The following is a 13,734-nucleotide window of genomic DNA, read 5'->3' on the forward strand; positions in this document are numbered from 1 at the left end:
TTATCTCAAATAGCCTCAAAAAATAAAAGTAAACAAATTAGTAGATGGAAAAGTAGTAACTCATGGCATCAAGCCATGATAACATGGTATATTCATCTAGTTTATGGCGTTTTAATTGCTTAGAGAACTGAGTAATTCCTTTAGTTTACGGCTCAGATATCTTATAAATCAGTGACCCAATTCTTGACCTGTGGAAAATAGCGGCTCCATCCCATCTCCCCAAAGAAAGGTCCAGCTAGATGACCCTGCAGTGAACACCATGAGCTGAGCTTCTAATCAGCTTTGGAGTTCTCCTGTCTTAAATATGAACAGACAAATAAATAAAATCAGACATTTGATAAAAATATCTAATATAAAATATAGGCACCACAACAAATCAAGTTCAAATAAAAAGATTAAGATTAAATTCAGCTTTAATGGTAATACGTAATCAAACTAGACAATTTAATTTGCAGCATATTCTTTTTTAACCGGATTCCCTCCGGCATGGCTTATTTCAAAATGGATTGGCATGTTTAATCTGTTATTTGAATCTAAACAAATGCTGGGTAATGTTGCTTTTAGAAATATTTTCTTCGGGGTAAGTTAGCCAAAATTTCAGTTTTCCTGGCAAAGTTATCAAGTTGCTTAAATGTTGGTATGCCTAACTATATTTATCAGAACAAAGTTCCTTTTCTAACAAAATGAAACTAAAGCCACCTTTTAACTCTCATTCTAATAACTTTCTTCTCCCTTAAATGTTGCCACTCTTGTTTTTCAAGACCTCTTCTTTATTCTCCTCTCCTGTCAAAAAGCCTCTTGGATTGAGATCTATCTAGGTAACCCATCAGCTCTTAAAACATAATGCAAGGGTAGATCACTGGGAAAAGATGGCAGATGGAACACATGCATGTAATTTCACTAACTTTGAAAACCTTCATAAAACTACATAAAAGTTTTTGTTTTGTTTTTGAAGACAAAAGCTAGAGGTATACTAGACACACATTCCAGTTGGATGCCAAATGGCCAAGTGTTAAAATCAATATTCAGCTGACACCAATGTCACCATTATATGATGAACTTCTAGGAGATTAGAACAAATGTGAAATTTAATCAAACTTTAAAAATCTTATTACCATCTTATTATTAAATTTTTGAGAAATAAGTTCTTAGCACTGAGGGCTGCTAGATTGATCCTGTGGTCACTATACTTCATATCTGTAATACTATATAGATGCCCACTTTCAAATGAAGTCATTAGACAATCAAGAATGTTTTTGGCTACTTTTGCCAGTCTAGATGCTGCTGAGAATGATGGTGTTATCAAATTATTTGGCTTTCTTTCCTAATTATATTAGGAAAGAAATATAATTGATAAAGGACTTATATCCTCTTTAATTCCCAGGTTTGACATTTTGGTTAATAGTGATGATGCAATTTCATTGAAATAACTGCATAAACTGAAATTTTGTATATTGCTTGATAATGATGCTTTCTAAATATTTTCAGATGAGTCAAAGGGTGTTGCCCTAACACATTTTTAAATTTTAATGTTTTTACACATACTTACTGCTTCACATGATCACTTGAGAAAAATTTGCATTTAAACCTTGGATCTAAAAGTGTAACAATGGAGCTATGTGACTGGCTTCCAAGACACCAAAAAGTAGTGAATTTCCATTTATATCTCAGCTTTTATTGCATTCACGCCAATTTCAGTACCTTCTCAAGAGTAGAATGATAGGACAGATATCATGTAAGAGATACTTGTATACTTCAAGGTACAGCCATTTGGTTACTTAAGAAGGTTCCAATAAAAGAACTGCTTTCTCTGTAGGCAACCACTGGTTATTAGTAAGTCCTGTGACTGCTACCTTCAGAGTATAATATTATGGCTACTTTGTTCAAGCAACACTTCTTAATATATAACTTTTCCATCCTGTTTTAATATCTTGCAGAAGTACATCACAAGGAAGCTTCTAAATCTCTTCTATGTCATGTAATTTTCCTTAGGCCAAGAGAAGTTTTCACTCCTGGAATCTAGAATCGGTAGTTCTCTAATTCTGTAAGAGGGACTTCAGCTCTGAGACCCATGGCTTAGAAGGCCTCACTTTGGCCCTCCTTTAGCTATGCTCCATTCCTCAGAATGAAGAGTGCATAGGGCCCAAGCAGTGTGCCCACTCGAAACCTGTGTCTCATCACCTTCTAGGCCACACTCCAGATACCTGGGATCATAAAGCTCCCTGACTAAATGGCCTAGAGCCCAATGGCCTCTTCCTGAAGCCAGTCTTCCTGAAGGCAGACCATGCCACCACTGGTGCATGCCCAAGCCAAGGAGCGCTCAAGGGCTGGCTGTTTGTTGGGGTATAGATGAACGTGAGGTCTGAGGTATGTGTGAGGTCTTTCAAAGTGCAGGACACAGGGTCAAGGGTGGAGAAGGAAGGGGGCAAGCGTCAGACCAGGGGCTGGCTCTCTCCACATCACTATGTTCCAAAATAGAACCCAAGAAGTCCAAGAATTCTAAATTTGATCTTGGACTTCCAGATCATCAAAGGATATACTGTATTTGCCAAGGCAGAAAGAGATTTTTTTTTAAAAATTTATTTATTTATTTATTTATTTTTGGCTGCACTGGGTCTCTGTTGCTGCGTGCAGGCTTTCTCTCTAGTTGTGGCGAGCGGGGGCTACTCTTCGTTGCAGTGCATGGGCTTCTCATTGCAGTGGCTTCTCTTTGTTGCGGAGCACGGGCTCTAGGTGCACGGGCTTCAGTAGCTGTGGCATGGGGGCTCAGTAGTTGTGGCTCGCGGGCTCTAGAGCTCAGGCTCAGTAGATGTGGCGCACGGGCTTAGTTTCTCTGCGGCATGTGGGATCTTCCAGACCAGGGCTTGAACCCGTGTCCCCTGCATTGGCAGGTGGATTCCTAACCACTGCGCCACCAGGGAAAGAAAGTCTCTAGAAGTTTTTTTAAATTTGTAAGCTTGTTGTTTAATTTTAAACTACATAGACATACGGTTACATGGGCCTCTGTTTACTACATAGACATACAGTTACACAGGCTCAACTGTGAAAGTGAATCTGTACAGAACGCTTATAAATATTTGACATTATTACACTGACATCATTACACTGATTAGATACAATGTAACCTGGAATGGTCTTTTCCAAGATTTTGATATGGCTGACTCACTTTTATTATTCAGGCTCCAACTTACACACCACCTCTCAGAGAAGTCTTCCCTAACCACCTAATATAAAATAGCTCTCAGGAATCACCCTTCATCACTCAACTGTTCAAAGCCTCAGTTCCTCCTCTGTAAAACAGGAATAGTGTTTATCTCATAGGGTTGTTAAGAGACATCCTTGTAAAGCAGTTAGCACAGTGCTGGCACATTATGAGAGCTCACTAACACCCAATACTTCATTATTGCCTGGGCAGAGTATGGCTATATGACCTTTTATATGTAAGGAAAGGGCTTAGAAATTTCCATAGGGCATATGTAGCATTTTCTCTTAATTGAGCAAGCCAATAATAATGTTAATAAAACATTATTTAATGCATTTCCTTTCCAAGCATCTGCTTCACTCAAGAAACCTTAGGGAACTCACAGCTAGCTGCCTGGGGAAAAACGGGGAGAGGGGAAGAGGAGTGAAAGAGGGCTCCCATCAACACCATGGTTGTTCAGCTTCCACATCTTGGTTACCTTTAGATACACAAATGTTTCTTCCTAGTTCATAGATTCATTTGTTGTACCTTCTTTAAGGAAAGAAACAAACTTCATATACTAACAGCACTGCAATTAGTAACGATGGCTTAGTTAATTTTTGGCTAACGTTCAGTGGGCTGATGGCTCATTGAAGTGAACCTCACTAGCTACATGGTTTTAATCATAACTTGGTTCCACAATGGTGAACCCCCAAAGAATGTTATAGTGAGAAAACAATGTCCTTTTCGGCTACTAAAAAACCTCAGAACGCTGCTGGTAGCAGTATTTTCAAAAGTGTTTAACCTTTATGGATGACAATTCTGCAATATGTGGCTAAAGCCTTAAAAGTATACGTTTTTTTTTTCCTGAACAGTAATTACAATCCTAGAATTTGCCCAAAAGAAATAAGAAAAGAATGTAAAACTGTATGTATAAGAATATTCATTACAACGTTGTTTATAACAGCAAAACATTAAAAAGAACCTATATATTCAATAACACATGATGGACTAAACCGCGGTAGAACTATACAACAGAAAAACACACAGCCAATAAAAATGAGCTAGGTCTACATTTATTGATATGGAAAGATGATCATGATGTATCTACAAATGGATATCACAGATTATAAAAGAGAATATATATGATTCCAGTTCTTTTTTTAGAATATACAGTATGTATCTACATTATGATATACCTGTGCATAGGTAGAGATATCCAAGTATAGAAGGATCTATATCAAAATATTAATAGTGATTATGTCTAGGTAAATAATTGGGGGTAGTTTTAAATTTTCTTCTTGATACCTTTTCCCCTTTCCTGCAGTTTGTATAATAAACATGTATTACTTTTACAATCACAAAAAGTTTAAATAACAATTTACCAACCATCGAACCATAAAGAATCTCAATATCTGACTTGCCCCATGTTTTAAGCACTGATGATAATTGCCAGAACGCCCTGGAATGAAAGGGGGCAAGAATGCTACTTCTTCTCAGGATAAAGGAAGGCCTATAATCCCCAGATTAGACAACCCAGGGAGATTTCAGGGCATGATTAACAGGCATAACTCCTTAGCATAGCCCTGAGGTTCAGAAATTTATCAGTAGACAGAGGAGAAAATTATTTTCCTGGTGCAAGTTCTCCTCAATAGAGAGAAACAGTATATGTTTATGTATAGATAAAACAGTATATGTTTATGTATAGGAAAAAACTTACTGCAGTGGATAATCTGGATGCCAATGTCATTTCCAAGTTCCCTTTGAGACCAAGAAGTGCAGGAACTAAAATGAAAACTTCTGTTACTTTTTTGAACACCTCCCAGTGCTGTAAGAAAAAAAAAAAAATAGAATTTTCTGATACCCTTTAAAAAACACTTTAGAATAAAGATTTCTAAAAATCTCAGCCTTTTTTCCGATGTTGCATCTACATTTTGAATAACTACACAGGTCGTTTCATCAGTGAACATTTAGCTTAAGCCATTCTCCAGAGTTCTAAAACCTTGAGTTACTTTAGAAATTCAGTTAGAGTTGGAAGTAATAGCTGATACACTCACTATATCTCATAGTACATCTAGCTTGTTACACAACTCTGTTACTCTTAAAGCCTACTGTATCTCTTTATGATGGCAAGAGTCAGTGTAACTAGTGGTTAAAAACACAGATTCAAGAACCAGATAACCTGTATTTGAATCTTGGTTCCAACACTAATTACAACCAACCCACAGGAAAGTTACAGTAATATTATTAGCTCGTTTCACAAATGAAGAAATAAGCATTCAGAGAAGTTAAAATGATTTTCCCAAGATCAAAAAATGGGACCTAGAATTGACCCCAGGAGTTCTGAGTCATCCCATGTTCTGCTCCCCATTTTAGGGTGTGAGGCAAGAGGCTGCAGAGCACAGGATCATAAAAGAGCACTAAACTGGAAATAAGAAAATTTCTTATTCTAGGCACGGATCTGTCATAACCTGGCTGTGTGATCCTGGATGAGTTACGTACCATTCTGCTCTCAGTTTCTTCATCCATGAAATGAAGATACTACCTGCCCTGTCTAGCCTATGAGGAAATACCATAATAATGAAAACAACAGATATTAAAGTACTTTATAAACTGAAAAGACCATACAAATGATTGAATAACACAAAATGCTGTTTGACAAGTGTTATTAAGAGGTGATTGTCCCAAAGGAGACTTTAGGGACTAAGCATATTAATTTATGCCAAAAAAAATATCAAGAATACAGTCTTGTCACTAACACCAAGACAGGTGAGAAAAGTAAGACAAATCCATCGGATAAATGAAAGAAAATTTCAATTTGTCCCCAAAGTTTCCCTAGAGGCTGTTACAAATAGGTGCAGAACTAGGGCCTAAAGAAGCTTTAGGAAATGTTTATCAGACCAGTCTTTGGTAAAAACCTGGTTTAACAGTTTGAGAAGGGAATCCCTCCAGGGTTCAAGTCAATTAAGTATGGGCCTAAAAACAGCACTCGGGGTCCAGTAGCCTCTCAGATTCCTTAACATGTCAAAAAACTAACAAACAATTTTGTCCATGTTTTATGATAGGTAAGAATTCTGCTGTGCTAGTGGGATATGCATCCTTCAGAGATGACGGTGATGATGACGATGATGAATAACAACAGATAATAATAATAATAAATATTAACAACAGTCAACATTCACTGATTGCTTGTTGGTGCCAGGCACTGTTCTAGGCTTAATCATTTAATCTTCACAACAAACTTACGAGATAGGTATTGTTTTTATCACATTAGACATAATTTGGGATTACCTAGGTCACAATATTAAGACACCTACCTACACAATTTTAGAAACACCAGAATATCCAAATTTCTCTATCAGTCACTGCCATCCCACTTTGGATCTGTTGGGATCCATTCCTTTGGGTTACTACCACCCTTTCCAAGTTCAATTCAAATCAAATGCTCCTGTGAGAATTACTATGAAAACACTTACACCTTAGCATTGATATAACAATAAGAACTATCACGTATTGATTTCCAACCTCATGCCCAATAAATTCTGCATTCTTCTCTCTACACCTGCAGAGATGAGCTTTCAGAAGTTCTCCAACTTTCTCAGCTTACAGCACCAGTAGTGTCTCAGAAATGTTTTCATGACATCCCTAGGCCAAAAGAAATATCTAACAGTCCTACTAAGTAGCTAGGTCCAAACAATTTAATAAGTATTTATTTCCTAACAATTTGGTAGCCATCTGAAGAAATAACACAAATAAATTGAAAGAATAAATCATATTTTTAAGTCATGTAACCACAGTACTTACTAACAGGATGTGTGTATCTGTTGGGCACTGCACAGCATCTCAAACCTCGGAATTTGGAAACTACCGCCTTCATTTCTTGTTCTGTATTGATTTTTGTGTGACACTTGCTTTTTTTCCCAGCACCGCTGAAAATGTAGCTTTGCAGAGGTATGTCAGATGGAGTGTGATCTAATGCTGATATGTTGTACCACCTCGAGTCAGTGGTCTGTAGAGTGTCCAAGAGATGTCACTGTGTTTCCCTCAAAAATTTAACATATCCCACAGCAACCCTGGGGTGTCCAGACACACAGTTTGGGAAATACGAGAACAGTGAGAAACAGTACAGCACGTTAGTCAAAGAAAAGGGCTCTGGAATCAGATTATCTGAGTTGCAATTCTGATACTACTACTTTTACTCTATGACTTGAGCAAAACTATGCTTTACTTTATTCATCTAAAATAAGGTCATAAGTGTACCTACCTCATAGGGTTGTGCTCAGGACCATGCCTGTACATAGTAATAAATAACAATATTGAGGGTTTATTAGCTATAACACCAAGATATATTATCAGTTAATTTTCCTGTCAGGAAGAGGTAATGCCAAAAAAAAAAAAAAAAAAAGTTCAGAAAGGGGATGTTGAGGCAGCCAGTGCCCCAAATAAATTTCACCTACTTATAAATTTTGCCACGATACAGACATGTCCTCTGAGGCTATGTAGATTATTATGCACTGCTAAACTTCTCCACAAGAATCCTCCCTACAGGAAATCAACTTCTAATCTTACCTAATTTTAGATGTCTGTCAATACCCAGAATCTTAGGTAAGCACCCATACCTCAAACATAATGTCAGATTGCTTACATATGTCCTATACTCGAAACCTAAAAACCTATTAATGCCCAAAAGGACAAACAAAAATGAAACTTAAAAAAAAAAAAAGAAAAATAAATAAAATTAAATTTTAAAAAAAAGAATAAACAAGTTGAGGAATACATCCATAGAGTCCTAACTTAAAAATAAACAGAAAAAGTTTAAAAATAACTAATTGGTAAAAGAAGCTTATGCAATTTTTAAAAAACTTATATACCCCAGAGCTGGAGAAGATTTGTTTCTCATTTTAACTTAGTTTTAAAAAATGAAACCCATTCACTTTTAGACATATGACCCAGTGACCAACCTCACTCATAATTTAAAAAATGCAAATTAAAAGGTGATCAATTTTCTTCTGTGATATTGGTAAAGTTCAAAAAGTTGGATAATACTCCGTCAGTAAGAGTATAAGGAAATAAGCACTCCATTACACTATTGGTGAGAACGTAAAGGTTTAACTTCTTTGGGGGAATTCAGCAATATCTATCAAATGTAAAATGCACATAATTTTCAACTCAAAACTCTACTTCAAGGAATTTATCCTACAAATAAAGTTGAACGTGAGTTCAAGCACATACATATAATGAGTCAACTTCATCACTGTTCATAATCACAAAAGATTTGATGTACTTTAAATCTCCTTCATTGGGTCACTTGGTAGAAAAACAATGATACATCTTTGCAATAGAGCATAACAATAGAGCTCTCCAGAGAAGAATTTGGTAAATCCGTGTGTATCTATAAGGAAGCTACAAGATAAATTAAGAAGAGCAGGGGGCTTCTCTGGTGGCGCAGTGGTTGAGAATCTGCCTGCTAATGCAGGGGACACGGGTTCGAGCCCTGGTCTGGGAAGATCCCACATGCCGCGGAGCAACTAGGCCCGTGAGCCACAACTACTGAGCCTGCGCGTCTGGAGCCTGTGCTCTGCAACAAGAGAGGCCGCAATAGTGAGAGGCCCGCACACCGCGATGAAGAGTGGCCCCTGCTTGCCGCAACTAGAGAAAGCCCTAGCACAGAAACGAAGACCCAACACCGCAATCAATCAATCAATCAATCTTAAAAAAAAAGAAGAGCAGGGTGAAGAGCAGCATTATAGGATGTTTTTTGCTTGTGTTTTTAGTGAATATACACACACACATATTAGCATATATATATATATGAATGTACATGCATTCAATGTCAGTGGAAGAAGACAGAAAAAAATAATACCAGTAAATTCTAAAGAAGAGAATAGGGGAAGGGCACATAGAAAAGGAGACTTCTGGGAGCTTCAAGATGGCGGAAGAGTAAGACGCAGAGATCACCTTCCTTTCCAAAAATACATCAGAAATACATCTACACATGGAACTGCTCCTATAGAACACCCACTGAACACTGGCAGAAGACCTCAGACCTCCCAAAAGGCAACAAACTCCCCATGTACCTGGGTAGGGCAAAAGAAAAAAGAAAAAACAGAGACAAAAGAATAGGGGCGGGACCTGCACCAGCGGGAGGGAGCTGTGAAGGAGGAAAGGTTTCCACACACTAGGAAGCCCCTTCGCGGGCGGAGACTGTGGGTACCAGAGGGGGAAAGCTTCGGAGCCACGGAGGAGAGTGCAGCAACAGGGGTGCGGAGGGCAAAGCGGAGAGATTCCCGCACAGAGGAGCGGTGCTGACCAGCACTCACCAGCCCGAGAGGCTTGTCTGCTCACCCGCCGGGGCGGGCAGGGGCTGGGAGCTGAGGCTCAGGCTTCGGTCGGATCGCAGGGAGAGGACTGGGGCTGGCGGCGTGAACACAGCCTGAAGGGGCTAGTGCGCCACAGCTAGCCGGGAGGGAGTCCGGGAAAAAGTCTGGACCTGTCGAAGAGACAAGAGATTTTTTCTTCCCTCTTTGTTTCCTGGTGCACGAGGAGAGGGGATTAAGAGTGCCGCGTAAAGGAGCTCCAGAGACGGGCGCAAGCCGTGGCTGTCAGCGTGGACCCCAGAGACGGGCATGAGACGCTAAGGCTGCTGCTGCGGCCACCAGGAAGCCTGTGTGCGAGCACAGGTCACTCTCCACACCGCCCCTCCCGGGAGCCTGTGCAGCCCGCCACTGCCAGGGTCCCGTGATCCAGGGACAACTTCCCCGGGAGAACACATGGCGTGCCTCAGGCTGGTGCAACGCCATGCTGGCCTCTGCCCCCGCAGGATCGGCTGGTGCAACGTCACGCCGGCCTCTGCCCCCGCAGGATCGCCCCGCACTCCGTACACCTCCCTCCCCCTGGCCTGAGTGAGCCAGAGCCCCTGAATCAGCTCCTCCTTTAACCCTGTCCTGTCTGAGCAAAGAACAGACGTCCTCAGGCGACCTACACGCAGAGGCGGGTCCAAATCCAAAGCAAAACCCCGGGAGCTGTGCGAACAAAGAAGAGAAAGGGAAATTTCTCCCAGCAGGCTCAGGAGCAACGGATTAAATCTCCACAATCAACCTGATGTACCCTGCATCTGTGGAATACCTGAATAGACAACGAATCATTCCAAATTGAGGAGGTAGACTTTGGGAGCAAAGATATATATTTTTTTTCCCTTTTTCTCTTTTTGTGAGTGTGTATGTGTATGCTTCTGTGTGTGATTTTGTCTGTATAGGTTTGCTTTTACCATTTGTCCTAGGGTTCTGTCCGTCCGTTTTTTGTTTTTTTGTGTTTTTACTTTTTAAAACTCTTTCCTTAAAAATTATTTTTTATTTTTTATATTAATAACTTTATTTTATTTTACTTTATCTTATTTTATTTTATTTGGTCTTCTTTCTTTCTTTCTATTTTTTCTCCCTTTTATTCTGAGCTGCGCGGATGAAAGGCTCTTGGTGCTCCAGCCAGGTGTCAGGGCTGTGCCTCTGAGGTGGAAGAGCCAACTTTAGGACACTGGTCCACAAGAGACCTCCCAGCTCCACGTAATATCAAATGGCGAAAATCTCCCAGAGATCTCCATCTCAACGCCAAGACGCAGCTTCACTCAATGACCAGCAAGCTACAGTGCTGGACACCCTATGCCAAACAACTAGCAAGACAGGAACACAACCCCATCCATTAGCAGAGAGGCGGCCTAAAATCATAATAAGGCCAGAGATACCCCAAAACACACCACCAGATATGGACCTGCCCACCAGAAAGACAAAATCCAGCCTCATCCACCAGAACACAGGCACTAGTCCCCTCCACCAGGAAGCCTACACAACCCACTGAACCAACCTTAGCCACTGGGGACAGACACCAAAAACGACGAACCTGCAGCCTGCAAAAAGGAGACCCCAAACACAGTAAGTTAAGCAAAATGAGAAGACAGAAAAACACACAGCAGATAAAGGAGCAAGGTAAAAACACACCAGACCTAACAAATGAAGAGGAAATAGGCAGTCTACCTGAAAAAGAATTCAGAATAATGATAGTAAAGATGATCCAAAATCTTGGAAATAGAATAGAGAAAATACAAGAAACGTTTAACAAGGACCTAGAAGAATTAAAGAGCAAACAAACAATGATGAACAACACAATACATGAAATTAAAAATTCTTTAGAAGGGACCAATAGAATAACTGAGGCAGAAGAACAGATAAGTGACCTGGAAGATAAAATAGTGGAAATAACTACTGCAAAGCAGAATAAAGAAAAAAGAATGAAAAGAATTGAGGACAGTCTCAGAGACCTCTGGGACAACATTAAATGCACCAACATTCAAATTATAGGGGTCCCAGAAGAAGAAGAGAAAAAGAAAGGGACTGAGAAAATATTTGAAGAGATTATAGTTGAAAACTTCCCTAATATGAGAAAGGAAATAGTTAATCATGTCCAGGAAGCACAGAGAGTCCCATACAGGATAAATCCAAGGAGAAACACGCCAAGACACATATTAATCAAACTATCAAAAATTAAATACAAAGAAAAAATATTAAAAGCAGCAAGGGAAAAACAACAAATAACACACAAGGGAATCCCCATAAGGTTAACAGCTGATCTCTCAGCAGAAACTCTGCAAGCCAGAAGGGAGTGGCAGAACATATTTAAAGTGATGAAGGAGAAAAACCTACAACCAAGATTACTCTACCCAGCAAGGATCTCATTCAGATTCGATGGAGAAATTAATATATTTACAGACAAGCAAAAGCTAAGAGAATTCAGCACCACCAAACCAGCTTTACAACAAATGCTAAAGGAACTTCTCTAGGCAGGAAACACAAGAGAAGGAAAAGACCTACAATAACAAACCCAAAACAGTTAAGAAAATGGGAATAGGAACATACATATTGATAATTACCTTAAATATAAATGGATTAAATGCTCCAATCAAAAGACATAGACTGGCTGAATGGATACAAAAACAAGACCCGTATATATGCTATCTACAAGAGACCCACTTCAGACCTAGAGACACATACAGACTGAAAGTGAGGGGATGGAAAAAGATATTCCATGCAAATGGATATCAAAAGAAAGCCAGAGTAGCAATTCTCATTTCAGACAAAATAGACTTTAAAATAAAGACTATTACAAGAGACAAAGAAGGACACTACATAATGATCAAGGGATCGATCCAAGAAGAAGATATAACAATTGTAAATATTTATGCACCCAACATAGGAGCACCTCAATACAGAAGGCAAATACTAACATCCACAAAAGGGGAAATCAACAGTAACACAATCATAGTAGGGGACTTTAACACCCCACTTTCACCAATGGACAGATCATCCAAAATGAAAATAAATAAGGAAACACAAGCTTTAAAAGATACATTAAACAAGATGGACTTAATTGATATTTATAGGACATTCTATCCAAAAAAAACAGCATACACATTCTTCTCAAGTGCTCATGGAACATTCTCCAGGATAGATCATATCTTGGGTCACAAATCAAGCCTTGGTCAATTTAAGAAAATTGAAATCATATCAAGTATCTATTCTGACCACAACACTATGAGACTAGATATCAATTACAGGAAAAAAAAAAACTGTAAAAAATACAAACAGGGCTTTCCTGGTGGCGCAGTGGTTGAGAGTCTGCCTGCCAATGCAGGGGACACGGGTTCGAGCCCTGGTCCGGGAAGATCCCACATGCCGCGGAGCCACTAAGCCCGTGAGCCGCAACTACTGAAGCCTGCGCGCGCCAAGAGCCCGTGCTCCGCAACAAGAGAAGCCACCGCAATGAGAAGCCCGCGCGCCGCAAGGAAGAGTAGCCCCCGCTCGCCACAACTAGAGAAAGCCCGCGCGCAGCAACGAAGACCCAGTGCAGCCCAAAATAAAAATAATAAATAAAAAAAAAAAAAAAAAAAAAATACAAACACATGGAGGCTAAACAATACACTACTAAATAACCAAGAGATCACTGAAGAAATCAAAGAGGAAATCAAAATATACCTAGAAACAAATGACAATGAAAACACAACGACCCAAAACCTATGGGATGCAGCAAAAGCAGTTCTAAGAGGGAAGTTTACAGCAATACAATCCTACCTTAAGAAACAAGAAATATCTCAAATAAACAACCTAACCTTACACCTAAAGCAATTAGAGAAAGAAGAACAAAAAAACCCCCAAAGTTAGCAGAAAGAAAGAAATCATAAAGATCAGATCAGAAATAAAGGAAAATGAAATGAAGGAAATGATGGCAAAGATCAATAAAACTAAAAGCTAGTTCTTTGAGAAGATAAACAAAATTGATAAACTATTAGCCAGACTCATCAAGAAAAAAAGGGAGAAGACTCAAATTAATAGAATTAGAAATGAAAAAGGAGAAGTAACCACTGACACTGCAGAAATACAAAGGATCATGAGAGATTACTACAAGCAACTATATGCCACTAAAATGGACAACCTGGAAGAAATGGACAAATTCTTAGAAATGCACAACCTTCCGAGACTGAACCAGGAAGAAATAGAAGATATGAA

The 13,734-nt window shown here is 39.3% G+C and overlaps 1 protein-coding gene across 2 annotated transcripts in view; it reads right to left on the reverse strand.

Moving 5' to 3' along the window:
- SLC41A2 (solute carrier family 41 member 2) overlaps positions 1-13,734 on the reverse strand; it is a 130,908-nt gene that overhangs the window by 82,224 nt on the left and 34,950 nt on the right. Inside the window, exon 3 of one of the 2 annotated variants that reach the window (XM_059934812.1) lies at positions 4,902-5,009. In XM_059934812.1, the coding sequence (XP_059790795.1) occupies positions 4,902-5,009 (108 nt within the window). The remainder of the gene's footprint in view (positions 1-4,901; positions 5,010-13,734) is intronic. The other variant, XM_059934813.1, reaches the window with a different exon arrangement.

Source organism: Balaenoptera ricei, chromosome 10, assembly GCF_028023285.1.
Source record: "Balaenoptera ricei isolate mBalRic1 chromosome 10, mBalRic1.hap2, whole genome shotgun sequence".
NCBI classification, from domain to species: domain Eukaryota; kingdom Metazoa; phylum Chordata; class Mammalia; order Artiodactyla; family Balaenopteridae; genus Balaenoptera; species Balaenoptera ricei.